Below are 26,395 nucleotides of genomic sequence, written 5' to 3'. Positions count from 1 at the left end.
AGAATATGTGGAGAGCTCTAGGAAGCGAAGGGAGACAAAAAGGCTCTGTGCCTTCTTCGATTTCAGCTGCCAAGTTCCAAGCAGGCACAGAATGGCAGGGAGCTTTTACAGCTAATTCCCTGAGATGAGAGGGAGTCTTCTTGGCAGGCAGTAGCTGCTTGCAACTTTCCCTGATGATTTCTCCTTTGACTTTTTGGGGAGGCCAGCAGGAAAAATTGTAAATGGCGACCACATGATCGTGAGGCAGTTGGCAACTGGTCCCAAGCCAAGAACTCAGATCATGACCACATGATTGTAGGAGGGAGTGGCGTGACATTTTAAGATGGTCAGAAGTTCTTTACAGGCTATGAAGTTCCCTTTCCAAGTCCACCATACTTTTGATCAGTCATTAAGTACCGATAACTCTTTGTTTTTTTGTTTTGTTTGTTTTTATTGGATTTATATGCCGCCCTTCTCCCAAAGGACTCAGGGCGGCGTACAACATTAAAAAACACACATCCCAAAAGTTAAAAAGAAATTAAATACATATCCAAAAAACCCTACCAAACTGAATTTATAACTGTTCATTAAGTAAGGGTTATCTGTAGATTCTCCTTCCCAGGCTTAGAGCTTACTTTTGTTTTTGTAACCATTTTTGCATAGTTTGTCCAAGATCAGCTTTCTGACTCTACAAGTTCTGTGTAAAAATGTTTATGAGAGAAAATTATCTGCAGTAACAAAGATTTCCAGTTTTATTTTTAATTGGCAGGCAATATAACAATGAAATAATATGTTAGTAATTATGTGGCTGGATTCATATCTCACAGTAATCCATAATTTGATTTGATTTGGTTTAGGGTATTTTATGAATTAAAAATGTGGTTTATTCAGTAAGACTACATGGCTTGGATTGATACACGAAACAGGTCTCTCTGTTTCAGCCACTTGTTGCTTTTCTTTTAGTTTAGGGTTTTTTTTTAAGTTTAACTTGATTCATCTTAAAAGTTCTGAAAACTGGTACCTAGGCTATTGGATTAGCGTCATGTAGTAGTATTAATCTGAAATTGCTCTTCAATTATTTCAATTCATTTCAGTGATCTGAAGTGCTCCTCATGACTAAAAGGAATGACCTTCAAATTAAGATTCTAAGACTAATGCTTCAGACATTATCAATTATTTTGAACATTAAAAGTCAGCAGATGGAGCCAAAGACTTATAGAAAAATTACTAGAGCTGAATGAATGTTAAATTACAAAGTGATTTCCTTTCTCTGTAGTGCCAGAGCAACAAATACTTAGACAAGAAAAATGAACATATACAGAATGCTCCTTAGCCGTTTTATATATACAAAGATAGTAGGAATTTGGAAAGGAATAAAACTTGCTGAAATTACTTTTTCTGTTTTGGTCAAAAGGCATATAAATTATTACTAAAAGTAAATGATAAAAGCCTTTAAAACACCTAATACTATTTTGTAGCTGCTATTATTTTTGAGGATTCTGGCAGTTGTTATTATGCGATTCAAACTGTGAAGTAGAATTTTTATTTTATTTTGAGCTTTGATAATAGAGTACTGCAACTTTTTAAAAACATCTGAAAATGTATTTTTTTTCTCCCTCGTAATTCAAGGGAAAAGAGCACTAAGAAATCAGAGAAGCACTTATTTCTTCATTCAAGGTTAAATATTATGAAAAATGTAGTGTACTATTAAGTTAATGAGTATGGATAGCTTAACTGGTGCAACTGGTGCTCTGTTCTTGGTGTTTTCACAACATATAAGAGTATAAATGAATGTGCAAGTTTAATTGATTAATTAGCTTGGTTCTACCAACATTCTTTCATTTCTAACATTCTTCCATTTTGGAGATAAGAACAATCAAAATACAAAAGGCATTGGTTTGATAGACCTGTGCATTAAGTTTTTGCACTTTTCAGGATAAAAATATGTTTGAATATTTTATGAACAGAAAAATAAAAAGCACAGTTCAGTATAATTTTAAGAAAGGAAAACTGAGGCTTATTACAATCTTTTAAAACTGAGAGAGGACTTTGATAACACAATCTCTCTTCAAAAAATTGAAACATAGAATCACCTTTTAAAGCATGTGTGTGGATTTTTCGCATTTTAAGTCTATTTCCTGACATAGTCAGGTATGCTTCATCTCCAAATCCTGTTCTGATATAGGAAGAAACAATTGAATTTATACTGTCTGATAAGGGCAGAACTTGCAGTATAGAAGCCATTTTCCTATATTGTAAGAAATGTATTTGGATGAGAACACCTGGATTTATCTTAAGATATTTCCCATTCAGTTGGTTTCCTATTATGAAAGTACACATTTTGTGACCAAATGTGTACTTGCTGCTGTTTTTTATGCGATTACATTATTCTGTGGTGCAGCCCTACAGTGTGGATTTGCATCACATGGAATTGTGTGTTTACTTATCTCTAATGCTGATCTTAGAAGTAAAAATATGTTTCCCTTTGTAGCTTTTGTGTGATATAAGTACAAATATTTCCCTGCAGATTTTGTGGTAATGTGTCTATTTAGCTCCTGCAAATAATGAATTCCATTTCTCCTTCAATTGTATTAACTGTTTGGAGTATATTTTGAGATTCAGGTTTTCACAAAAAGATTCCCAAATGTCCCATTTTAATTCTTTCCCAAATAAAGACACGCTAGTGGCATGTGTTGGAATTTCAAATTGTTGAATTGTAATGCTTTTAACATATGAACAAAGTTGTCTTACATTGATTTAGATAGTTTATTTATCTCTCCCATTATTATGTAGCTCACATGGCCCTTCCAAATTTTAAATGGAACTTTTCTATCTCTGCCAAAGTAATTTTTACAATTGATAAATAAGAACAAGTCAGAATTAAAAATAAACACAACCAGTTTGCTTTATCTTTTTTAAAAAATGTATTATATTGTTTAGATTTTGCATCCGTACTTGGTAATCTGCACTTGTAGGATATTTCTCCACAAAATTGTGCACAAACGGACCATACTGTTGTTGTAAGTGTAACTGTAAATTTTAACGTCTATTACATCATTGTACAAATCATGATACCCCATGTGTGGCCTAGATATCTCAACACTGAAAAGACATTTCTTTGCTATGTGAGTTAAATTAATTGATGAAAACATATCTCTTTTGGGGGATTATTTTTGTGCCTATTAACTGTTTCAAAATAATTGTCTGCAAATGAGGAAAAAGATCAAGTACTACAATCTTTTCTTTCCACCTTTCCTTGTTTCTAGCTTTATTCATTCTAAAGTGCTCTTCTGTCATTGCAGAGAGGACATGTGTTTTTAAATGTAAATATTTGAAATAAATATTTCTGAAACAAATTGGCATAGATTAATAAAGCATTGCTTAATCTTTAATATTAATTCCTAGCAAGTTTTGAAAAAAAAATGTAGTATAGATTGGTGTCCTGTAGGTTTTTATGGTTAACTTTGATCATTTTATATATCTGGCTGCCTGATGTTAATTATGGGCAGATATAAAAACATGAAATATATGAGTGTACAGTATATGGGTTATAAAATTTTGTTCATAGTCTCTAGATTTAGTTGATTTTTTTGACATTACATTTTTATATTGGAAATTATCTCAGTGAGACTGTCTCTCATTGTTCTGGGAATTCTAGATTCTTATTTCTCTGGTTTCCCTTCATCTTTCTTACCCTTTAATTCCTCTTGCTTTGCAGAAAAAGTAACAATAGGAAGGAATAGTTCTGTAATTGTTGTTCTAGAAGGAAGACCTCAGACTAAAATTTTATCACTTAAATTGTGAACTAATACTGTGATGAAGAACTTGAAGTCCCAGAGTTATGTGTAGCCGCTGTATAAACTTGTGGCAGCCTGTGAAATTTTCATTGACTGATTCTGAGATGGAAAATAAGAAAACTATTATATAAACTCTAAAATAAGCATTTTTAAGTTCAGAAATAAAAAAAAAATGAAAATCCCTAAAACCCAGTCCATTCATTTAATGGATTTCATCTTTTAAAAATAAATATAGTTCATTGCCACCAAATAATTGCCCATACATGTTTTAGTTCATTCTTCCATGTTTTGTTTCAGTTACATGAATTATTTTCAAAACAAGTTGAAACAAAACAGTTTCCAAACAGGTTAACTTCAAACCAAGTTGCTTCTTTTGAGGTGTGATAAATGGAATAAATATGATCAATCAATCAATCAATCAATCAATCAATCAATCAATCAACCAACCAACCATAATTATAAATCTAACTTGTTAAATTAACCAGAGTTCATTATAAATCTATTTATAGTTTTGATGAAATGACAAATAATGGTTTAACACAGATTGTCAAGCCCTTCCATTCACATGGAAGGGAGGAAGAGGTGTGCAAGAGAATGCAACTCAGAGTGATTTTCTAAACTTAACATGGGTAGAGTGATGATACCTGTTGCTTCTTCTCTCCACCTTGTTAACTGTTTGAATTCTAATATCCTTTCCTTACATTTTAAATTCAGTTTCCAACTTGTTTTTGTTATTCATGGTTATGCTATGATATGTTTTTTATTAGCCAGAGTACCTTAGGTTATACAGGCAGAATAGACATGTGATGATGAAAAAACATGGCTCCTTCATGTTTTTAGATCTTTGAAAGAGATTTATTTTTTAAAAAAATGTGTGCTTTAAGGTCAGTAAAGGCCTGCTATACCTGTTTTACTTGCTTTTTCTTTTCACTAAAAACATTTTTACATTTTACAATTTATTTTTTGTTTTGGATGGATATTAGAGGATACAAAATAATAAGAGGACCTTCCCAGGGCTGTATCAATATTGGCAGGCAACTGAGTATTCTCCAGAGGTTTTGCGATACACATATTTCCTTAGTTTTGGGTCGGCTGGTTGAAGATGAAATCAAAACATTTAGAATATATATGAATTCCACTATTGCCTCTCTAATTACAAGTGCATAGAGTCTACTCTATAAGTATTTTTCTCTACTCGAGAGAATAGCCTAAACCTGAATGTTGTTGTTAACGTTGCTTTTGAAAATTAGATTATTTTCCCATGCATAGCAATAACAAAATACATTTGCGTAAGCATCCTCAAATGGTTCAACATGCAGGCGAGGTCTAAGACCTCCCTGGCTTTTTAGTTCATGGGCAAATTCTTTTCTCCTTTGGTTGGCAAATATTACAACTTGACTGAGATACCGATTTTTACCAAGGTTTCCAAAATGTAAATAGAAAAATGTAGTATTTTCCTAGCATAATGTAAGAGGTTAGGCATATGGATGATATATTAAAACATAATAATTTTAAAGTAAACATTAGCATTTACATGCTCTTAAAATAATAAGAACAGAATGTAATAAGCAGTCTGTCCTGTCTAACTATTCGGGCTAATTCTGGACAACTTTTCTGTTGCAGGTTTAATAAATTTGCATGCTTATTATGTACAGTATATTCAGTATTATAAAAAATTGGTCTTTTTTTAAAAAGACCAACTATTATAACAAGTCTACTTCTGTGCTTTAAAGAAGACGTATGTAAACAAAAGTATATTTAAAAACTAAGCAATGTATCAATTTAACTTTAACTATTGTTATCAATAAGTGGAGAACCTTTGTTTACATCTATTAATCAGATTGCAAGGGTTGGATCAAGCTGAGTCAATGGGTCAGTTTATATTGCTTGGGGGATCTACTTAATTTTTGATATGGGGTTATATCCAACTTTGTCCATTCATAAGTAATATAGAACTGATAATTTTGGAAAAACAGATTTTCCTTCTTCATTTAATTTCCCGAATGCCTTCTATATATTTTCTAAAGATTGAGCAATCCTCTTGTGAGGATTTGGAGAAGTGACATTGTTGGCTGGAACCCATGATATCTAGGACTTAAATTAGAGAAGGATTACTCACTGAGCTGTTGGGTTGTTTTTTTCCATCCTCTTTTAAAGACCTGTAATAATGAGACTAAGCATTGGAAATAATTTAGATTGAAAAATCTACTTATTTGGAAATATCCAACTGAACCCCAATGAATTCCTGACCAATTTAAAGGGATTATAATGTCATTTTCTAATTCAAATTCATTTTCAAATTCACATTAGAGGTAGATGTTCTGAAACAGGAAGAAAATTGAAGTTCTGATATTTTTTATTCTCATGATTGGTAAACAGATTTCATTTAATAAGCAGGATTATATTGAAATGCCATTTTTACCAGTTTGGTATCTAAGTCTTGATTAATTACAGTATTAATTCTTCTTGGTCAATATGTTATATAATATGTTCATATTTAAAATGAAGGCAAGGGAAATGTTTGTTTTATAGAAATTGTTATTCTTGCATTCAGTGGTGGTACTAAAAAGATTACTGCATTTTAATGTATTCTCTGAATTTTCATATTTCTATGAGAGAAAGATCACAAAATTAATATGGTTAAAATAACTTTCTTTCCATTATGTTATAATTAAAAGCCAAATGTTCATTAGCAGAAAATGATGCTCTTTGGAGGGGGGGGGGTTGATAAGAGTTCATAATATATTAATGGTTTTCTCTCTTACATAATCCATGTTTGCATATTTCAAGTGGAATATTTGATAACAATTAAATATAGTGATAGATCTAAGAGAAAGCTCTTGTTTTGGCATTGAGATGAAGACTAGAAAACTTGTTATCTCCCCCCCATCTTCACTTCCATGAAAGAAAAATAGAGCAATTTATTTTAGTTACCATATAAATTAGTTCAGTTACTATTATCACCCATTGCTGGTGGTTAAGAGTTCTGAGTAATATTTAATGTTTTTTTTTTGAAGAAAATGATAATTGATTTATAAGCCAGGATCAGACTTTTCCTATTACTCAAAACTCATTCTGTTAAATGTTTTAAATGTGTAAAAATAATATTTCATTAAACAACATCCAGGAATGACTTGGAACATCAATGACTTGGAACAAAAGTCATCAATGACTTGGAACAAAAGTCATTTACTTTTAACTTTATAAGTTAGGCACTTTTCATGTGTGTAACACATCTGGGGCTTTTAAGAAAGTATAAAGAAAAATATTTAATTGTTTACCAAGACTGCGGGTGAAAGTTTTCAAATGACAGTATCTCTTTGGTTTCAGAAAGACTAAAAATGGCCAATTGACATATTGTGTATTAAAATATATTATATTATTATGGTTTATTGCACAGTCAGCCAGATATTCAGACTGTATTATTATTATTTGTTAAATTTATTTGCTACCTATCTTACTGTAGAGTTAATCTACATGATGCTTCACCATGATAAGTACAGTTTTGGGATTCCTGCCTGAATGAATTTTTCTTCTGTGCTGAAACTATTAGCTATGTTAAAGTCATTTTTGTTTTGAGCCTCTTTTAAGCCTTCTTTAATATTTTTCTGTATTTGAGTTTAGAAAAAGTTAGCAAGATGGGCCTATTTGTTCTATTACAGAGGCTGTTGCAAGTGCATCATTACTCATTTGTAGAAATACAAATGACCACTATAGAAATATGATAATAAAATCTTTATATCCTGTATTCCAGAATTTCAAAAAGGCAAAGTTGCAGGTGTTTTATTATTCTGAAAACTAGTTTTCCACATATTTTTGAAAGATTAATTTCTTGCTTTTTCAGATTGCATTGTTTTAAAAATGCTTCCTTTTAAAATTATATAATAAAGCAATTTTGTTTTCTTTTTGCCAAGATATATAAAAAGCTGTTTTCTATTCACAAAAAGCAGCATTGAGATACTACACTATATTTTTCAGTATCTTTTAAAAGCATCTTTTTATATTTGAATAATTTGGCTTAGCTTTTTATCTCTAAAGTTCACCTTTCAAATGGGCCACTTTACCAGATTTGAAGCAAAATCTGCCACAAGTAAACATTACTAATGAAAGCTAACTTATGTGGAATTGTTTTTCATGCTTTGTTTTGCTGGCTTCTTTCATTGGAATATGTTAATTGACACCAAATTTCTTACATTAAAAGAATATTACAGTTTGATAAAAAAAATATAATTTTATTTCCATAGAGAAATTAATACAAGCATTGCTTTCCCCTCCCAGTAATTGTGAAAGCATTAAAAATGTTCTTTCTAAAGAACTGGTTTTATTTTAACTCCTGATTTCTGTGTTATGATGGCAGTGTGGTTTTGGTATTGTTTTATTTTTAATTGCTCTTTTTACTACAAGATGGTGAACTAATTGTGACCTCTATCCTCCATTCTCAATTGCTTCTGACTTACTCTGCTAAGTAAAAAGAAATAACCTAACAAAGCGGTAACCAGATCACCACTGCCACACCAAGGAAACAGGCAAGCGTTGGGATGCACTTTAATCTCTCTATCCACACAGCTCTCATTTTAATTTGCAAAATTGAACCCAGATCGAGAGCAGTAAAGCCTGAATATGGTAAATATTCATGCCTCAGTGATCTAGAGTAGCTCCATTACATTTCAGAGATTGGGAGAATTACCTTTTGGATTATGTATATTCATGGGCTGATTTTTATTTGAGATATATTATTACTCACATTGGGCTACATGTAACACATTCTACCCAAACCAGCTGCCTGACAAAGCTCCAATGTTGCTTACACATAAAAAGTTTTACTTCTGTAGCCTATACTTTCCCTTCTTTTAGGCTTTTAAAAAGTTAGTAACAAACAAAACAATTTTGTTAAAAGAGGGGAGGGAAAATCCTTTCCTCTGGATGTTCTATAAATCTTTCAGCCCTATGTTTACTCTGATGTAATATTTTGTTGTGCACTTTGAAGTTTTAGGATGGAAGTGCTGCTATTGTTTCAAATATAAGACTTGAGTGGAAAAGAGCAATTTGGTTTATTTCTTTGGAATAATTAATTTCTCAGCATTTTGTTTTCTTACCTGTGTTTTCTTTGTTTATCTGAAAGGCAGCTGGGAAGAAAATAGAAACTTGCCAACAATTTGGTTATTTAAATAGGTATTAATTATATGCTTATTTTATAATACTGTATGTACAATTGCTGAAGAACAGACGTGGTGTCTTTTATTCTGCATGGTACTTTAGATTATTTGATCAGATTATTCCAACAAAAACTAATTTTTCATATTTAGTAGGACTGTGCAAATCTTTTGGAGGGCCTTCGCAGCAAAGCCACAAGCAATGCACTATTGATCAGGGTGTCATGACAGTCACATCTTCCCCAAGAATACAGTCATGGAAGTAGTTGAAGAAAAATACATGGTGACAATCTGGGAAGCTTGTGCGATGCATCTGAGCAGGCCATTTTGAATCACCAGAGGATCCAGCCAAGAAATGGCACTTTGCTTGTGGTGTTGTTACTATTAAAATATGTCTGAAAGATTTGCGCTGGCTTAATAGTTATGTATTACATTGTATAGAGAGAGACTTGAACCAGTTTACAGTTTTTTTACTATTTATCCATGGCTCCTGTCCTTTGAAATGTCCCCCCCCCCCCAAAAAAAAGTGAGAACCACAGCAACTTTCCTGACCTTCTGTAAGGGCCTAAAACCTTGCTCTGCCAGTTGGCCTGGAGCCAGAACAGGGTGGGTGGGTATCACTCTGGAATTGGCTATTGAAGTAAGAGAAGACCTCATTGCTCCCCGTGTTCTTCGTGTTCCCTTCTCCCCCACATCTTTTAATGATAAATTATTATTTGTTTTGTCCCTTTTAATGTTTACTAATTTTAATGTTTGTAAGCCAAGCAGAGCTGCCTCTAGATGGGATGGATATATGGCACACAAATGTAACAAACAAAACACATTTATTAATTTTATTTATATCTCACCTTTCCTGGAAATAATATAGATACCTTCCTCCTAGGAGGACTATTTTCTCTATAACAAAAACCCTGTGAGGCAAATTGAGTTTAAAGTAACCAGCACCTGCTACCCTGCGAGTTCTTAGCTGAGGGAGCACTTCAACTGCATCTCTCGGGTATGTTTCCAACAATTTAACAAATATATCACACTGGCTTTCTTTACATTTTCTCTGCATATGAAGACATTTCTCTTAAAAATGAGGGTACAATGAAAAAACCTAGAATGATTACCAGAGAGAATTAATAACATTTCTGTCTTAAAGTCGCTGTCTGAAAATCTAATGTCTCTTGGTTCAAACTGAATCAGTTATAGCTGAGGATTTCTCAACAGATAATGTTTTTCCATTTTGTGTAATTGAGAGACTGATTTTTATTTTTTAATTTTATTGTCCTGTCCTCTTAACCAGTCCAACTAAACATAGCTCAATTGTCACAATTTATAGTTATTTTGGAATTTTTTACTAAAAGAGCTAAATCTAGCTGCCAAAAAATTAGAAAGTTTCATGTTGTTACATTTGTGATCAAAAAAACAATATCAAGAATGTTAACATTAAGAAAGTACATCTGGATCTGATGGATAGTTTCAATCCATAAACATTAACAGTCTGATGATAAATGGGTTAGTCTTTAAAATGTCACAAAGCTCTTTTGCTTGGTTTTCCCCCCAGAAAAACTAATTCTTTTATGAAGATTCATAGTTTCTTTATGCAGATTCATGGCTCATTTATCCTGAGAAATCAACTCTTAGTTTGCTTATGCTCTTCAGGAGATTATCCAGGGGTTGAAGAGGTTGCAAGTGAATTAAGAACTTCCGGTTGATTAGGTGCTCTGGGCTTGCTTCATTTTGAATAAGAGCTAGAATAATTAGTAATGATGAGGACCTGTTACAATAGAAGCACAATAGTATAATAAAATAATAGAAGCACAATAGCAGAATAAGAGAGTGATTCAATAGAGTCCATAAAAGGGTGTCATGTCTTCCTGAAGTCTCTGTATGTGGTTGCTTAGTCTGTGGAACTGTTCTGAATGAATAATCTTTACAATCATTTTTATGACTAAGAATTTGATTTAAAAATATTCTATTTACTTGTCTGTTGGAATTACTTGGTGACTTTAGTTCAGTTCTTCCCCAGCTTTGTCTTCAATTATTTTAAGGTGAAGGTGATCCATGGCTTCATAGAACATGTACCCAATGTACGGAGCACGTTCCCTAGAAACGTTCTGTAAAGGTTTAATGTTTTTTATGTTTAGAATGGGCACTATAGCTTCATGAAGTTTCATGAAACTTGATAGCTTTCAAAATCTTCCAGACCCGGGATGGCGAACCTATGGCACACGTGCCACAGGTGGCACACGGAGCTATTTGTCAGGGCACGCGAGGCGTTGCCCTGTCAGTTGGCCAGCACGCATGCGTGCTCTGGCCAGCTGAGGTCAGCCTTTTTTAAAGCCATTTTTCTCCCTCCCCAGGCTCCAGAGGGTTTATAGGAGCCTGGGGAGGGCGAAAAGAGCCTCCCCTCCCCCGGAGGCCCTCCGGAGGCTTCAGGAGCTTCCCTGAGGCCTCCGGAGCACAAAAAACCGGCCCTATGGGCAAACAGGAAGTTTGGGAAAGACTTCCGGTTTGCTTGTAGGGTCAGTTTAAGCCCTCCAGAGGCTTCAGGGACCTTCAATAGGCTTACCTGAAGCCTCTGGAGGACTCAAAAGGACTTCCAGTTTGCTCGTAGGTTCCTTTTTTGCCCTTTCGGAGGCTTCAGGGAAACCTCCTGAAGGTCCCTGAAGCCTACGGAGGGCCTCCGGGGTGGGGTGGGGGAGGATGTTTTCGCCCTCCCCAAGCTTCTATAAAGCCTCTGGAGCCTGGAGAGGGTGAAAAAAGCATGGAAAAATGGGGGGGAGCACCTCTCATGCATGCATGCGCACTGGGGGGTCACGCGTTGCATTATGGGTGTGGCATGCCCATGCACGACCCCCCTGCGTTCCCCCCTTACGGCACGTGAGCCAAAAAAGGTTCGCCATTGCTGTTCTAGACTATTTAAATAGATCTGAAATAACAGTTTAAATATCACTCAGTATTCATTGTGAATTATTCTGTAATTATCATGGAATAAGTTTGACTCCTATTTCTCTCCCCCTCCTCCTTCCTCTTGCCCAGCCATCTATCCCTCCATCTCCCACCTTTATTATTTTTATAAATAATTCAAGATGGCAAACATCCAACACACTTTTCTCCTCCTATTTGCCCCCATAACAACAATTCTCTGAGATAAATTGGGCTGAGAGTGAATGAGTGACTCAAAGTCACCCACTCATACTTTTGTTATATTTCCTGCATTAAGAGTCACAAGGCCAATTTGGAAAATGTTAGAACAAAAGTATAATTTCAGCCTTTTATTCACATACAGAGGTGTGGTAACACAGTCATTAGAATGCAGTATTGCATGCTAACTCTGCATTGACTGCCAGCAGTTCAATCCTGACCAGCTCAAGGTTGACTCACCCTTCCATCCTTCCATCCATTCTTCCATTCTTCTGAGGTGGGTAAAATGAGGACCCAGATTGTTGGGGGTCTATTAAACTGCTTAGAGAGTGCTGGGATTTTTTAAAAAATTAACAGGTTGCATAGCCTTAACGAGTTTGAAAGTAACTGTTTTAGATTAGCAATCTAGTTTTTAAAGCATCTGAATGTGCATGACAGATAGATTACCTAAAATTGTAAAATGGTTGTATATTCTGTTAAATGCTTAAGATGAATTAATAGTATCTAAAACTCAATTTTACTATTCGTATCAAAATGTGTTTTGGGTAATTCCAAATCTGTGATATAGACAATATGGAATATTTTAAAGCATATATTAGTTATTTATAAGAATTTTGGATTAAAGATTTTCAATATCTCATATTATCAAATAAAGAATATTAAATTCATATTCTTGTAGTATTAGGTTTCTTATCTTAAATTTTGATTAATTGGACAAAATATTGTTTTTCACAATTCCTGGCCTCTCCAAAGTATGCTGTTTATATTGGCAGTGTAAAATGGTTTAATTTATGGTATTTGCAGGCCGCTATAAATCTTGTAAATAAATATAATTGCATGACTTATTTATTTATACAGAATAAGTATAATTAAATATTTAATTATTCTATTTAGCTCACAACAATCTATATGATATGGTCTTGTCCAATTGTTGCCTAGTTTTGTTTATTTTATTTTATAAACATAGTGTTAAAGATTAATATGATGTGAAGGTACTTCTGAATTTTATATAAAATATTTTAAATATAGGAAGAATAATGAATATGCTGATTAAGGAGTCAGCAAAAAAAATGTCTCTAAGGTGGAAAGGCAACAAAATTCCATACTTATAATTTTAGATTATTGTTGTCTATCAAATAAATGATTTGAATTGTTTTCCATTTTCTGACAAAGAGACGTTAAAATATTTCTTTGGACAGAATCTGTGATTGGCAGCAAACATCTTTAGACAAATCTGATGTTCTTTTTCATTTTCAGCATTCTCTCTCTTCTCTTAAGCAGTCTCTTTCTTCTCTCTTGTCTAAAGAGAAAAGATTGGTTCTTACCACTTAGAAAACAAAGAAAGTTGAGTGTATTTTTCTTTTCTCCCTGTGTGTCCATTCCATTTTATGCCTTTTGTATGTAATCTATGTCTCACTTAAACAGATGGCAACCTTCCCATTTAAATTGGGTTAGATGTTAATAACTTATTTATTTTATTTATTTATTTCTTGGATTTCTAGACCGCCCCCTCTCCCAAAAAGGGACTCGGGGCGGTGTACAGTCAATGCAGATAAAAATACAATCATAAAACAATTAAATACATTTGGATGGAGGAGATAGGCTGTACAAGAAATAAATATATTCTAAAACCCTAAAAACATCCCCAATTAAAAACCCAAACCCAATTAGAATAAATCCCCGGGAGGTAAAACTAAGAAAGTGCCAGGCCAGCTGATTGAAATAGGTGAGTCTTTAACTTTTGACGGAAGGAACGGAGGTCGGTGGTGGTTCGAATGTCGGGGGGGAGGTCATTCCAGAGGGTTGGGCCCATCACAGAGAAGGACCTACTCCTAGGTGTCGCCCGCTGACACTGCCTAGCGGACGGCACCAGGAGGAGTCCCTCCCTGTGTGAGCGAATAGGTCGCAGGGACGTGTGTGGTAGGATGCGATCCTGCAGATATCTAGGTCCTATGCCATGGAGCGCTTTAAAGATAGTGATCAATACCTTGAAACGCACCCGAAAGGCCACAGGTAGCCAGTGCAGCTCGCGCAGGAGCGGTGTTACGTGGGAGTAACGTGTACTCCCCATGATAACCCGCGCGGCTGCGTTCTGAACTAGCTGCAGTCTCCGGATGCGTCCCAAGGGAAGCCCCATGTAGAGGGCATTGCAGTAGTCCAGGCGAGACATCACCAGCGCATGAGTGACCGTGCGCAGGGCACTCCGGTCCAGTAGGGGGCGCAATTGGCGCACCAGGCGAACCTGGTGGAACGCCCCCCTTGCCACGGCTGCCACATGGTCCTCCAGTGACAGCTGGGCATCAAGGAGGATGCCCAAATTGCGCGCCCGCTCCACAGGGGACAGTTGTTCGCCCCCTATGGCCAGCGATGGTGTCAGCTGGCTGAACCGAGGTGCCGGTACCCATAGCCACTCGGTCTTGGAGGGGTTGAGTTTGAGTCTGTTGTCCCCCATCCAGACCCCGACGGCTTCCAAACACCGGGACATCACTTCGATAGCCTCGTTGGGGTGGTTTGGGGTTGAAATGTACAGCTGAGTGTCATCAGCGTACAGGTGGTACTCAACCCCAAAGCCACGGATGATCTCACCCAGTGGCTTCACATATGCGTTGAACAGGAGAGGCGAGAGGATCGACCCCTGCGGCACCCCACAAGTGAGTGGCCTCAGGGACGACCTCTGCCCCCCTGTCAACACACATTTCTTCCGGTCGGAGAGGTAGGAGCCGAACCACCGCAGAACGGTGCCTCCGACTCCCATCCCCTCCAACCGGCGCAATAGGATACCATGGTCGATGGTATCAAAAGCCGCCGAGAGGTCTAATAGGACCAGGATAGAGGAACAACCCCTATCTCTGGCCCTCCAGAGATCATCAACCAACGCGACCAAGGCTGTCTCAGTGCTGTGTCCGGGTCGGAAGCCGGACTGGCGTGGGTCTAGATAGTCGGATTCGTCCAGGTGTCGTGGAAACTGCTGCGCCACCACATTCTCAACAACCTTCGCCAAGAAGGGGAGGTTGGAGACTGGACGGTAATTAGCTAGCTCCATTGGGTCGAGCGAAGGTCTCTTGAGCAAGGGTCTCACCACCGCCTCTTTCAAGGCGGTTGGTAAGGGACCCTCACCCAATGAGGCGTTCACCAGGCCCAGAAGCCAGCCTCGTGTCACCTCCCAGGCTGCCAGTACCAGCCAGGAGGGGCACGGGTCCATTGAACATGTGGTGGGTCGTAGCCGTCCACGCAACCTGTCCAAATCCTCGGGGGCAACAGAGTCAAACTCCTCCCAGAATGGTCTCTCAAGACTCGCTGTTGACGGCTCGTCTGGTCCACTGACGGAGGTCCATCCGCTCCGGATCTGATCGATTTTGTCCTGAAGATATTCCCCAAACTCCTCTGCTCTTCCCTGTAAGGGTGTCTCTCGCGTCCCCTGCGATTAAAGGGAGCGGGTCACCCGAAACAGGGCGGCAGGGTGGTTATCCGCGGACGCAATAAGGGCAGCACAATGTGTGCGCTTGGCCACTGTTATTGCCACAAGGTAAGTCCGCAAATAGGCTCTTACCTGTGTTCGGTCAGATTCGGAGCGTGAGGACCTCCACCTGCTCTCTAGACGTCTCCTGTGGCGCTTCATCACCCTTAGCTCCTCAGTGAACCAAGGAGCCCGGGTGGGTCGATGCCGCAGGAGAGGTCGCAAAGGCGCAACCCGGTCCAAGGCCCCAGTCGTCGCCCTATTCCAGGCAGTCACTAGGTCCTCGGAGCGGGAGCGGGACAAGGCTACAGGTATTGGCCCAAGCTCCGTCTGGAATCTATTCGATTCCATCAGGTGCCTGGGGCGGTACCAGCTTGTAGAGTCTGGTTCCGCCTCCTCGCGGTGGGGTATAGCGCCAGGGAAGTCCAGCCGGAGGGATGAGTGGTCTGACCATGACAGGGGCGTGATGACTAAGTCCCCTATTCCCAGATCACTCGTCCACTGTTCAGATACAAAAATGAGGTCCAGTGTGTGGCCCCCTTCGTGAGTGGGGCCCTGCACTAATTGGGTCAGGTCCATGGCCGTCATGGAAGCCATGAACTCCCGAGCCACCTCGGAAGCCGCTCCCGTTGACGGCAAGTTGAAGTCCCCCATGACCAAAAGTCTGGGAGTCTCAACTGCCGTCGCTGAGATTAGCTCGAGGAGCTCGGGCAGGGCTGCTGATGCATAGCGAGGAGCCAAGTATACAATCAGCAAGCCCCACTGCCTCCCTGGGCCCCAGTTCACACCAAGGGACTCACACCCGGGTATCTGAGGGACAGTGAACTCCCTCGGCTCTAAACATTCCCGCATAACCACCGCCACCCCACCACCCTTACCCAGGGCCCGGGGCTGATGGAATGCCCGGAAGCCTGGTGGGCACATTTCCACGAGGGGTAAACCACCCTCGTGGCCCAACCAGGTCTCCGTTATCCCTGCAAGGTCTAGCTCCCCCTCTGAGATCAACTCATTAATGAGGGGGGCCTTGTTGGTAACAGACCTTGCGTTGCAAAGCATCAGCCGCAGGCCCTCGCTCTGTAGCACCTGTCCACCTAGACTGCAGGGGTTGGTGCAAGCGACCGGGCGTAACCAGCAGCCACGGTCTCCCAACCGACCTTGGGATCTTATCCTGTCCTCGCATCCCCTCCTCCCCACTTGATTAAAGTAAGCGATGGATGGATGGATGGACAGACAGACAGGATGGATGGATGAATTGAAATTGTAGAAAAAAATGGTATAAACTTGTTTAACACTCAAGCTACAGTGTTTTGTTTTGGATTTTTTTTTTGTTTCTTACTTTATAATTACTAGTTAGCTGAATTTGCTGTGATTCTACTTATCAGAAAGGGCTGGTTATGTTTATATCTTGTAACAATAAGATGCAGTGACAGCACTGGAGGTAGGAGGATGCTTGGATTCTTATCTGAAAACCTAAGAGCTATAGCATATGGAGTACTGATAACTTAATGAAAGTTGGATAAATAAAGGAAAAGAAGCTTCATTGTATCAGAAGAAAAATCCATTAGTGAGGTTTTGTATGCTGTTTTCTATTAGTTAAACTGCTTTGAAAATCTTAGTGAGCTTTTCCTTTGGTCTTCAAATAACAGGTTCTTTTCTTATATTGAACACATTTGTTTATCTTAAGGGCCTGAACAGTTTGGGTGCTTTTAATTTATCTCTCCTTTTTGCATTTTTTATCTGTGTATGAACACATGGACTTCCCAGTCCTCCTCCTCCACCAAAGCAGTTTCACAAACCTCTACATCATTTTAGAAATATTAATGTGATCATGAAGATAAAAATATTAAACATTCTTTCCTGATTTATTTTCAGGCATTACAAGATGCCACCCCCCACCACCCCTACCCCTGTTCACATGAAGTCTCTCTGAGCACAGTTTACTATTCTGGCAGTATTTGTTGCAAAATCTAAAGATGTTCGTTGACTTTGATGAACTCAAAGTTACCATATGATTAGTTTTGGATAGACACAGTAATTTTCTGCTGAAGTTGGTGCCCAAAATTAATGCCAGACATTCCACTAAAATATATATTTTTAGTGACATAAAATTAGGAAGGTAGATAGGATGGAAGCCGTTGAAATCCATTTTCACAATGTCATTGGACCTTGTGATGACCGATGGTTTTGTGACATTTAGAAATATTCATTTATGGTTAGCTATGGCATTATTCCTTTTAAAGGGAACTATACTTAGCAGAAAAAAAAATACATTCTTGAGAAAGTGAAATTAGTTCCTTATTCAAGATAGCTCTATTGATTTTTAGATCATAGATGATATATAACTCAAGTATGGAGATGAGGAAGCTTAGTTTTCCAAATGTTAAAGTTAATTCATAAAGCTTTCTGGGCTCAAGACTAGTTCTATTGCTCAGGATTAGTTTTATTGCTCAGTTCATATCATAGAATTCTTAGGATAAATCGGCCTTTAAAAATTATGTACATCATTACACTGACTGTGAAGTGATGTGCAAATACTACGTACATAGTATTTACTACTGCAGGAGTGTCAAACTAGATTTCATTGAGGGCTGCACCATGGTTGTGTTTGATCTTGGGGGAAACAGGGGGGGCATGGCCAGGATGGGTGTGGCCAGCTTGACTTTACTTGTAACAGGGGCACCTGTGGTTTAACAAGTGCTCTCCCAGTGAAAATGGGCTCCTGAGCTCCGTTTTTGGCTGTGACAGCCTCCTGCAACCCTCTGCCAGCAAAAACAGATTTGGGAGGGCCATGGGCAGCCCACAGAAGCTCTGTTTTTGCTGGCGGAGGAACTGTGTGTCAGTCCTTTGCTGTTTCCAGGGGGCCCCATGGGCCAGATCTAAACACCCCATGGGCAGGATCCGGGCCTCGGCCCTTCAGTTTGACCTCCCTATACTATTGGATGCCTCTGATTTTCTTTTATAAAATACAATATGAATCTTTTTTAAAGTATTAATTTATTTGAAAGGAATATTGAAACATTGTAAATATCTAAAGAATATATTGGCAGTTGCTCATAGAAGAACGATTGAGGGTAGAACAAGAAGCAATGTGTGGAAACTAATCAAGGAGAGAAGCAAATTAGAACTGAGGAGAAATTTCCTGACAGAGCAATTAATCAGTGGAACAGCTTGCCTCCAGAAGTTGTGAATGCCCCAACACTGGAAGTCTTTAAGAAGATGTTGGATAGCCATTTGTTTGGAACAGTATAGGGTTTCCTGCCTAGGTATGTGGTTGGACTAGAAGACCTCCAAGGTCCCTTCCAACTTTGCTATTGTATTGTATTGATTTTCTCTTTTTTGTGGGGACTTCTGAAAGTTTAATGCATATAGAAGTATTTCTGTATATGCAAAATTAAATGGACAAGCTCTGGAAGCATTTACTTTAGACTTGATGGGGAATCAAGTTTTTAAATTTTATTTTTTATAAAGAGACTTTTCAGTGAAAGCTAAGAACACCAGAGAAAGGCAGAACCAGGGATTTTAGGCATGGTATGCTAGTTAATAGAAGTTTTAAAAGTAGTACTATACCTAGTTGCAATAATAAATTCATCTCTAAATTTTTATTTGGCTTCTGTGCCATGGTAATGCAATAGTATAAATTCAGCTAATAATTTTTTCTACAGTGTAGTCTGATGTATGCTTGTTTTTGGACTTATACAATTCATTTTTAATTAGTTTTTAATAGATACGATGTTTGTATCTGTTCATAGTATTTGTATATTTCACATTCTCTTATGTTTATGGCTTATAAATGGAGAGATAGAGCAGCAGAATTTCAAACTTGGGATTATTATCTATACAAGATACTTCATTTTAAATATACTGATTTTTTTTATGAAGACTATTTTTTTTAGAAAAGATGTGTTCTATATTTTTTAAAAAAGAAAAAAATTCATAATGTGAAAACACATTGAATCTTCTGAGTTCTTATAAAATACTACATTTTAAAGATTTTTCAGGGTTATAAAGATTAGTTCAATATGCATGGGTAATGAATGAATGAAAAAAAAATATTGAGTTAAGTCTGCACTGAGTTGTGGTCAATGTGCTAGCAGAAAAAACAACTAAATTAGCTGAAGAGGGAGGGACATGATATTAAGTTCTCCCTCCTCTCTCTCCCTCTCCCCCTCCCTCCCTCTCCCTCCCTCCCTCCCCCCTCTTTCCCTCTACAGACTCTATATTCCCTAGACCTTCTCCAAAGGTATTAAAGGCTACTTCAGAGAATAGTTAGCACAGAGGGAGGGAAAATTGATCACAGATGAATATAACTCTTAAGGTTGGAGTACTCAGTTTTCAGGATTATAAGCTTTTTAAACTGCTGTCCAACAAATGGAGTACAAAATAGGGATTCAGGAGGATGAACGAGTACTAAGAATTAAGGAAACTTTGTTTCTGGCAACATGCTCAATTGAGGGAAGTGTGATTGGTACCAGAACTAAGATTATAAGTCTTTTCACATACATTCCATTTACAATTTTGTCGCAATTAATCCCATTACCCCTTCAGAATCCTTTCCTGCAACATAATTTAGTCAAGTAAATCTCCTTAGTTCTTGCTATTGCTGGATAATTGGATGTCAGAAATTTTGCAGTTTATTGCACATCATCTAGGGACCTACCAGTAGATAGAAATTTCTCTTTTGCCCACCCCTGGCTTAAAGAATAAATGTAGAACAAAAGAAAAAAGGAAAAAGAGAATCAAACCATATTAAACCAACTGGTTTGTCTTAATCAAGCTGAACCAACTTTGATAGTTTTAAAAAGCTTATTTTCCTGCTACTATTTCTATTCTAAGATGCTTCTGAAATAGAATAACTAAGAAGATTCCAAGTGTATTAGCACCAAACTTTATTTTTTTGTGTGGTGTTACACTGTCTCATATATTATGGAAAGATTAGAGTCATAACCAGATAATAACCATAATCATATGCAGTAGAATATAGTTCATAATCACTAAATCATATTTGTGTTTATTCTTTACAAATTGATGAAAATGAGATTACGGAAAAGACCAAATGTGATAAAAAGGATTGGAAGCTATATAAAATAAATGAATGAAGATTATTCTTTAGAAATCATTAATTTTTTAATAAAAAATTAATGTCTTACAGTGCTGTATGTGTTAAAACAAAAACATGTATATACATTGTCTTAATACATTGAGATATGCTATCACAGAACAATCAGAAAGTGAAAATGCTTACTGTTGGAGATAACACAGCCTGCTTAAGAAGCAGCAACAGATATGTGGGGAAATGAACAGAAAATATAGTGTTTTAAACTATGTAACTCATTTGCCTTTTAAAAAATAAATGGGCTAATTATTTATGGTGGTTCAAACTCGTCTTCTGCATAATTTTGACTACTATGGAAGTTACTAAACTCAAAAGAATAAGGGCTGATATTATTTTCTTGCATAAAAAGATTGAGCATTCCTTTAGGTAATTTAAGATAAATTTTCTGGGTAATTAACGAGAATGTTATAAAACAGCAAAAATAATATCTTGCTATTGTAAAAGTATACACATAGAGTACAAATATTTTAAAATACAAGAAAAATGCTAACAGTTTTTCTTTGTTATACTTTTCTCCATAAATAGGTGACAAAGAAAGTAAAGTCAATGCAGATGTTTCATACTCCAGTAACCTATGCCATGCAAGGGGATAGGGTTGGAATTTGTGTAACCCAGTTTGATCCAAAGCTGTTGGAACGAGGCCTCATTTGTACACCTGAATCTCTCCAGACGATCCATGCTGCCATTATCTCTTTAAAGAAAATCCCATATTTTCGAGGGACTCTTCAAACCAAGGCGAAGTTTCATATTACAGTTGGCCATGAGACTGTTATGGGAAGAGTGATGTTCTTCAGCCCAACTCCTGATGACTTCAGTAAAGAGCCTCTGGAAAATTATTTTGACTTTGAAAAGGAATACCTTTATGAGGAGGAATATCTTTCCAGTGATTCAAAGTCCTCAGAAGAAAACAAGGAAAATGGCCAAGTTGAAGAAAAACCGCTCCCAAAACAACAGTGGGCCTTACTTGAATTTGAAAAACCAGTTACCTGTCCTAAATTTTGTCTTGTAATTGGCTCAAAATTGGACACTGATATTCATGCAAATACTTGCAGACTGGCTTTTCATGGGATACTTCTCCATGGAATGGAAGAGAAGAATTATACAGAGGAATGTCTGCCAAAACTTAAGGTTTACAAGATGAAACATAAAGAAGGACAAGTAGAACGGGTAAGCTTGCATGATATAATATAAGGTTCCCGTGCAAGGATTTTAATATGGGAAAGGGTAATTAGGAATGGATTATTAAGAAAAGCGGATTCCCATCGTTTATTAAGGAAGTGTTGGCTTGCTCCTTCTCAAGAAACCATCACTAGATCCAACCATACTGGGCAACTTTCATCTAGTTTCCAACTGTCAGCCAATTACTCTTGGGTTCACCAGAAGACTCCGCAACCCTATCTTAGGAACTGGGACAATGGTTTTACACAGTCAGCAAAATTAGGGATGACTTTCCTATAGAAGTTAGCAAAGCCCAGAAAGTGCTGGACATCTTTCACATTATGGGGGAGGGAGAAGGTGCCATGATAGAATAGTCATCAATAGAATTGATAGATATACCTGTATGCCTTCTGTGGATTTTCCATAGTCCAATTGAGGGAAGTCAAAAGTGCATTTTTCTAGTTTGGCAAAGAGTGTATTTTCCTGTAATTTTGGCAATACATTTCTGACATGGGTGGCATACAAGAGGGCACCTTCAGAATAAACTAATATGCCATCTAAGTACATATTAATTCAATACTATTTCTGAAAATATTAAATCTAGAAAAAAACAACTCCATAGTTAAACAGACTGAAAGGTATCGCCGTGTGTTCAAATTTGCTGCATCTTGTATAGAAGGTTGTTAAATACTCATGCCCTTTTTTCATCCTGTTTCAGCACTCCTGAAGTCTAGTTTTATAAAGATCTGCGTTTTTTGTACCTGATATAGAAGATCTGAGATAAGGGGGAGTGGATGATAGCTTCTAATTTTTAACCTGTTTAGATCTTTATAATCATGAATGGTACCCATGGTTCCCTCTAGAGTGGTTGATGTTTTTCCTTGTTTTTGGATGCCAGTGCTGGTGAGTTGGAAGGATAATGAATCCTTTTTTGATATTGGTATGCAAGTATTTATTGAGAATGGCTATTCTAGACATGAAATACGGTTTCTTTGCTGCAATTTGGCCTCCTGTCTTTAAATTGATCATGCAATCAGATGCCTATTGTGAGGGTAACATGACTACCTCTTCTTTACCAAAGTTTGCATGGTGGACATGGCAGTACCTGGAGACAGCAGAAGGAGAGAGAAAGAACTGGAGAAACTAACAAATACAAGGACTTGCAAATAGAAGCTGAAAAACTATTGCAAAAAAAAAAAGAAAAGCAAAGATCGTACTACTAATAATAGGTGCCTGAGTCACAATCCCAAAACATGTGGAGCACTACATGAGCACCATTGGCACTGAAAAAAATCACATCAATCAATTGCAAAAGAAAGCTTTACTTGGAACAGCTTTCATCCTGTGATGACACCTTTAACACTTTTAAACAACATCTGTCTATCCCAGGTCATTGGGAAGGACTTGATGGGTGGATTAAAAACTCCAAACCTAGTCTAAATGTTTGGCTGACTGTGTGACAAACTATTCTACAGCTGAAATGAACTAAGTTAGTGATGTGAGTTAGATCCAGAGCTGAATTTCTTGGCTGAACCTCCACATATTTCGAATAGGGCTAAACTTTTACTGGAAACTCTGCAGGAAGCTTAGTCTTCTGAAAAGCTCAGAATAATAGAAAAATAATATTTAGCATGCTGCTATTACTTTCTCCCCTTTGATGGAGTATTTCTTTAACATAAAAGTGATTATGGAGGCATTGATGTATATCATTATTAATATTATGTTTATTTTCCTAACAAACATAATTTGTGTTTATGCAGAGTATAATAAATAGATGGCTTGGAGAAAACAGCAACTTCGTCCCCATGGGGAAAAGTATGAACAAATGGTTGATGAAATCATTGAGTGCTTTACGAAATGTCCAGCCTCTGGTTTCATAGAAATACTAATTCAGACGGTCCCACCCTATTGCTGATAGATGTCTGGAGATTATAAAAACTGAATTTACAGTGTCCATTCTTGACATTGATGGAGAAAAACTATGTTCTCTTTGTCAAGGAAGGAAGTGGGTGGTTGCCCTTCTCTCAATGCTGTAGAAAGGCACTAAATAATAATGTCTTTTATATATGCACACATATATCTCCCGTCCCCAGGAATTGGTGTTCCTATTAACATATTAAAGGAGGGGGGGGCAGTTTAGCTTCAAAACATCTAGGAGAGTTCAAATAAAAAAATATCAGACTTTCTGTAGTTTGCCCATTTTATAGGGTTTTGTTTCTGAAAAAAAATGGGGAAAACTCATTTTATGTAATTTTAATTGACCTAGTTCTTCACCCTTAATGATAAAATGTATGCAACTTCTTCATTATTTAATGGCCAATTCATCATGAAATTTAAATCAGGCAATGATGGATAAGAATTTCCTCTTGATTATTAGGTTACCACTACTACTTCCATTGCTCCCTCAATATCCACAGCTTTGTTCTACTTTTCTACAAACAGAACTTGCTAAAGATTGTTATGGCACTCACCAGGCAATGAACAGATTTTGCTCATTTGCTTGTTTTCAGAAAACATAATGGTTTAGGTATCATAAGTTAGGTTATAGTAAAGAATTGGTTTCAGACACTTTTTATTCTACTGCTATAACTCCTGCTCACAAAAAGATCTCCTGCTAGTCATAAAGCTATAGAACTATCAGCAGCTAAGAAACTAAGTTGTAAACATTCCATCCATACTCCGTGTCCTGGAAATCATATGGAACAATTCTTAGAACTGCTTAGAATCTCATTTCTTTCAGTAGTAGCTGGTATAAACACTGTAATGAAGTCTATTAACTACACTCCTGCCCAGTTCTGTCCCATAGGATTGTATATGTGATTGTGTGTGTGTGTGTGAGAGAGAGAGAGAGGGAGGGAGGGAGAGAGGGAGGGAGGGAAGGGGAAAAAGAGAGAGAAAGACTGAAACTATATTAGCTGTGATAATAATGCCTAGCTTTCCCTTACCCAAATAGGTCCTCAGCAATTAAGGAGGAGTAACACAATTTATCCAACCTGTTTTCCACATATTATTGCATATGTATCTTCACATAAAGGAGCAAAGATTCCTTTGCATTAAACTTGATGGTTACATAAATTTTACACCTTTATAAATTACTTGATAACACTATGCCAATAATTTGTCAGTGCTTTCTTCTAGGATGGAATATGGTAACAGTCTGTGAGGCAGCGTGGGTTGTAATCTGCCTGAACATGGGAATGAACTTTTATTTGAACCTATGCCATGGCTGGAAGAGGAGTAAAGCATTCATACTTCTCCTCTCTTATTTTGTCATGTTGCCCATCAGCTTTGTTTAAGGTTGCTTTTTTGGAAAAAAAAAAACATGCAGGAAGTGTTGCTACCTGGCTACTGGGCCTTGTAGATGTAATATTTTGCTGATGAAATTGTTCATACTCAGTGTAGTTCTGAGTAACCATGGGTGGAATCTGCACAGTATCTTGGGACTCTCTTTAGCCTGTGAACTCCATGAAATGGGGGGGAAAACATTCTTGCCCTTTCTGGCTCCTTCAGGTTGTTGGGCCATGATGAAAAGTTGGCTTTCATCTTTCTTTGGGGAGAGAACTCTACTGTATGCCTTAAAAGAGAGACTGTTGTGCCACAAAGAAACCGTAGCTGTTTTGAACATGCCGGGTCTCCAACCTTCCCCTTTATTAAGAAAGCCATTGCTAAGCGGATATGAAGTCTTTACAGAAAGTGCTAGAGGACTGTCTGAATAATTTCACTCTAATTTCAGATCTGGGCATAAATTAGCATTGATTGCTCTGGTGGAGAACCTTGGTCAAGGCCTAGAAGTCATTGAGATACTTCTGGTCTTATGGGGCTTCTCAGCAGCAACAGTTTATACCAGTGATGGCTAACCTTTTTATAAGGTGTGCCAAAACTGTGTGCGCGCTCTATCATGTGCGCGTGTTTCCCCCCCCCCACCTGTGCATGTGTGAATGACCCCCCACCTCCGCATACGTAAGCAATCCCCACCACACACGTGCGAGGGAACCCTGCGGGGGGGGGGGGGATTTTCGCTCTCCCTAGGCTTCAGGAAAGCCTCCGGACTCTGGGGAGGATGAAAACCAGGCCCAATGGGCCAACCAGAAGTTTGGACCCGTTGGGCCTGGTTTTCATCCTCTCTAGACTCTGGAAGCTTTCCTGAAGCCTGTGGAGGGCAAAAAAGGTCTCTCCTGGCCCTCCGGAAGGCCGAAAATCAGCTGCCAAGGGCTGCCATGCCAGCAAATATGGCTCCACATGCCACCTGTGGCATGTGTGCCATAGGTTCACCCTCATGTGTTTATACCATTGGCGATAGTAGATTTCTGGACTGCCTACGTGGGTTGGAAATGAGAGTAGTTTGTTGCAGTGTCCTATGTGAGCAGTTTAACTGGGATGATAGAGGAAAAGGAGTCAGCCCAGTAAGCATTAATTTGATGTGCAACAGGAGTCATTCATTTCCCTCATGCTATTTAATATATTTGAAATTGCTGGGAGAGATCATTCCCACGCTGGAGACAAGCTGGAGTTCTACAAGTCTTGACGTAATTTAGAGGATGTTGAGGACTGAGTGAGGGGAACAAATTTGAGATTGAACTGTAGAAAAAAATGTATTTTTCATTGT

The 26,395-nt window shown here is 37.7% G+C and overlaps 1 protein-coding gene across 3 annotated transcripts in view; it reads left to right on the top strand.

The window, feature by feature from the left end:
- Positions 1 to 26,395, top strand: part of EEFSEC (eukaryotic elongation factor, selenocysteine-tRNA specific) — a 179,062-nt gene that overhangs the window by 70,817 nt on the left and 81,850 nt on the right. For 2 of the 3 annotated variants that reach the window (XM_081939505.1, XM_081939507.1), the window contains exon 5: positions 21,157 to 21,798. In XM_081939505.1, the coding sequence (XP_081795631.1) occupies positions 21,157 to 21,798 (642 nt within the window). Of the gene's footprint in view, positions 1 to 21,156; positions 21,799 to 22,870; positions 23,501 to 26,395 lie in introns of those variants that run through there. The other variant, XM_081939506.1, reaches the window with a different exon arrangement.

Source organism: Natrix helvetica (genome assembly GCF_964273705.1).
Source record: "Natrix helvetica genome assembly, chromosome: 1".
Taxonomy (NCBI): domain Eukaryota; kingdom Metazoa; phylum Chordata; class Lepidosauria; order Squamata; family Natricidae; genus Natrix; species Natrix helvetica.
Note: the sequence above shows the minus strand (reverse complement) of the source record. Positions and strands in the feature narration are given on the sequence as shown.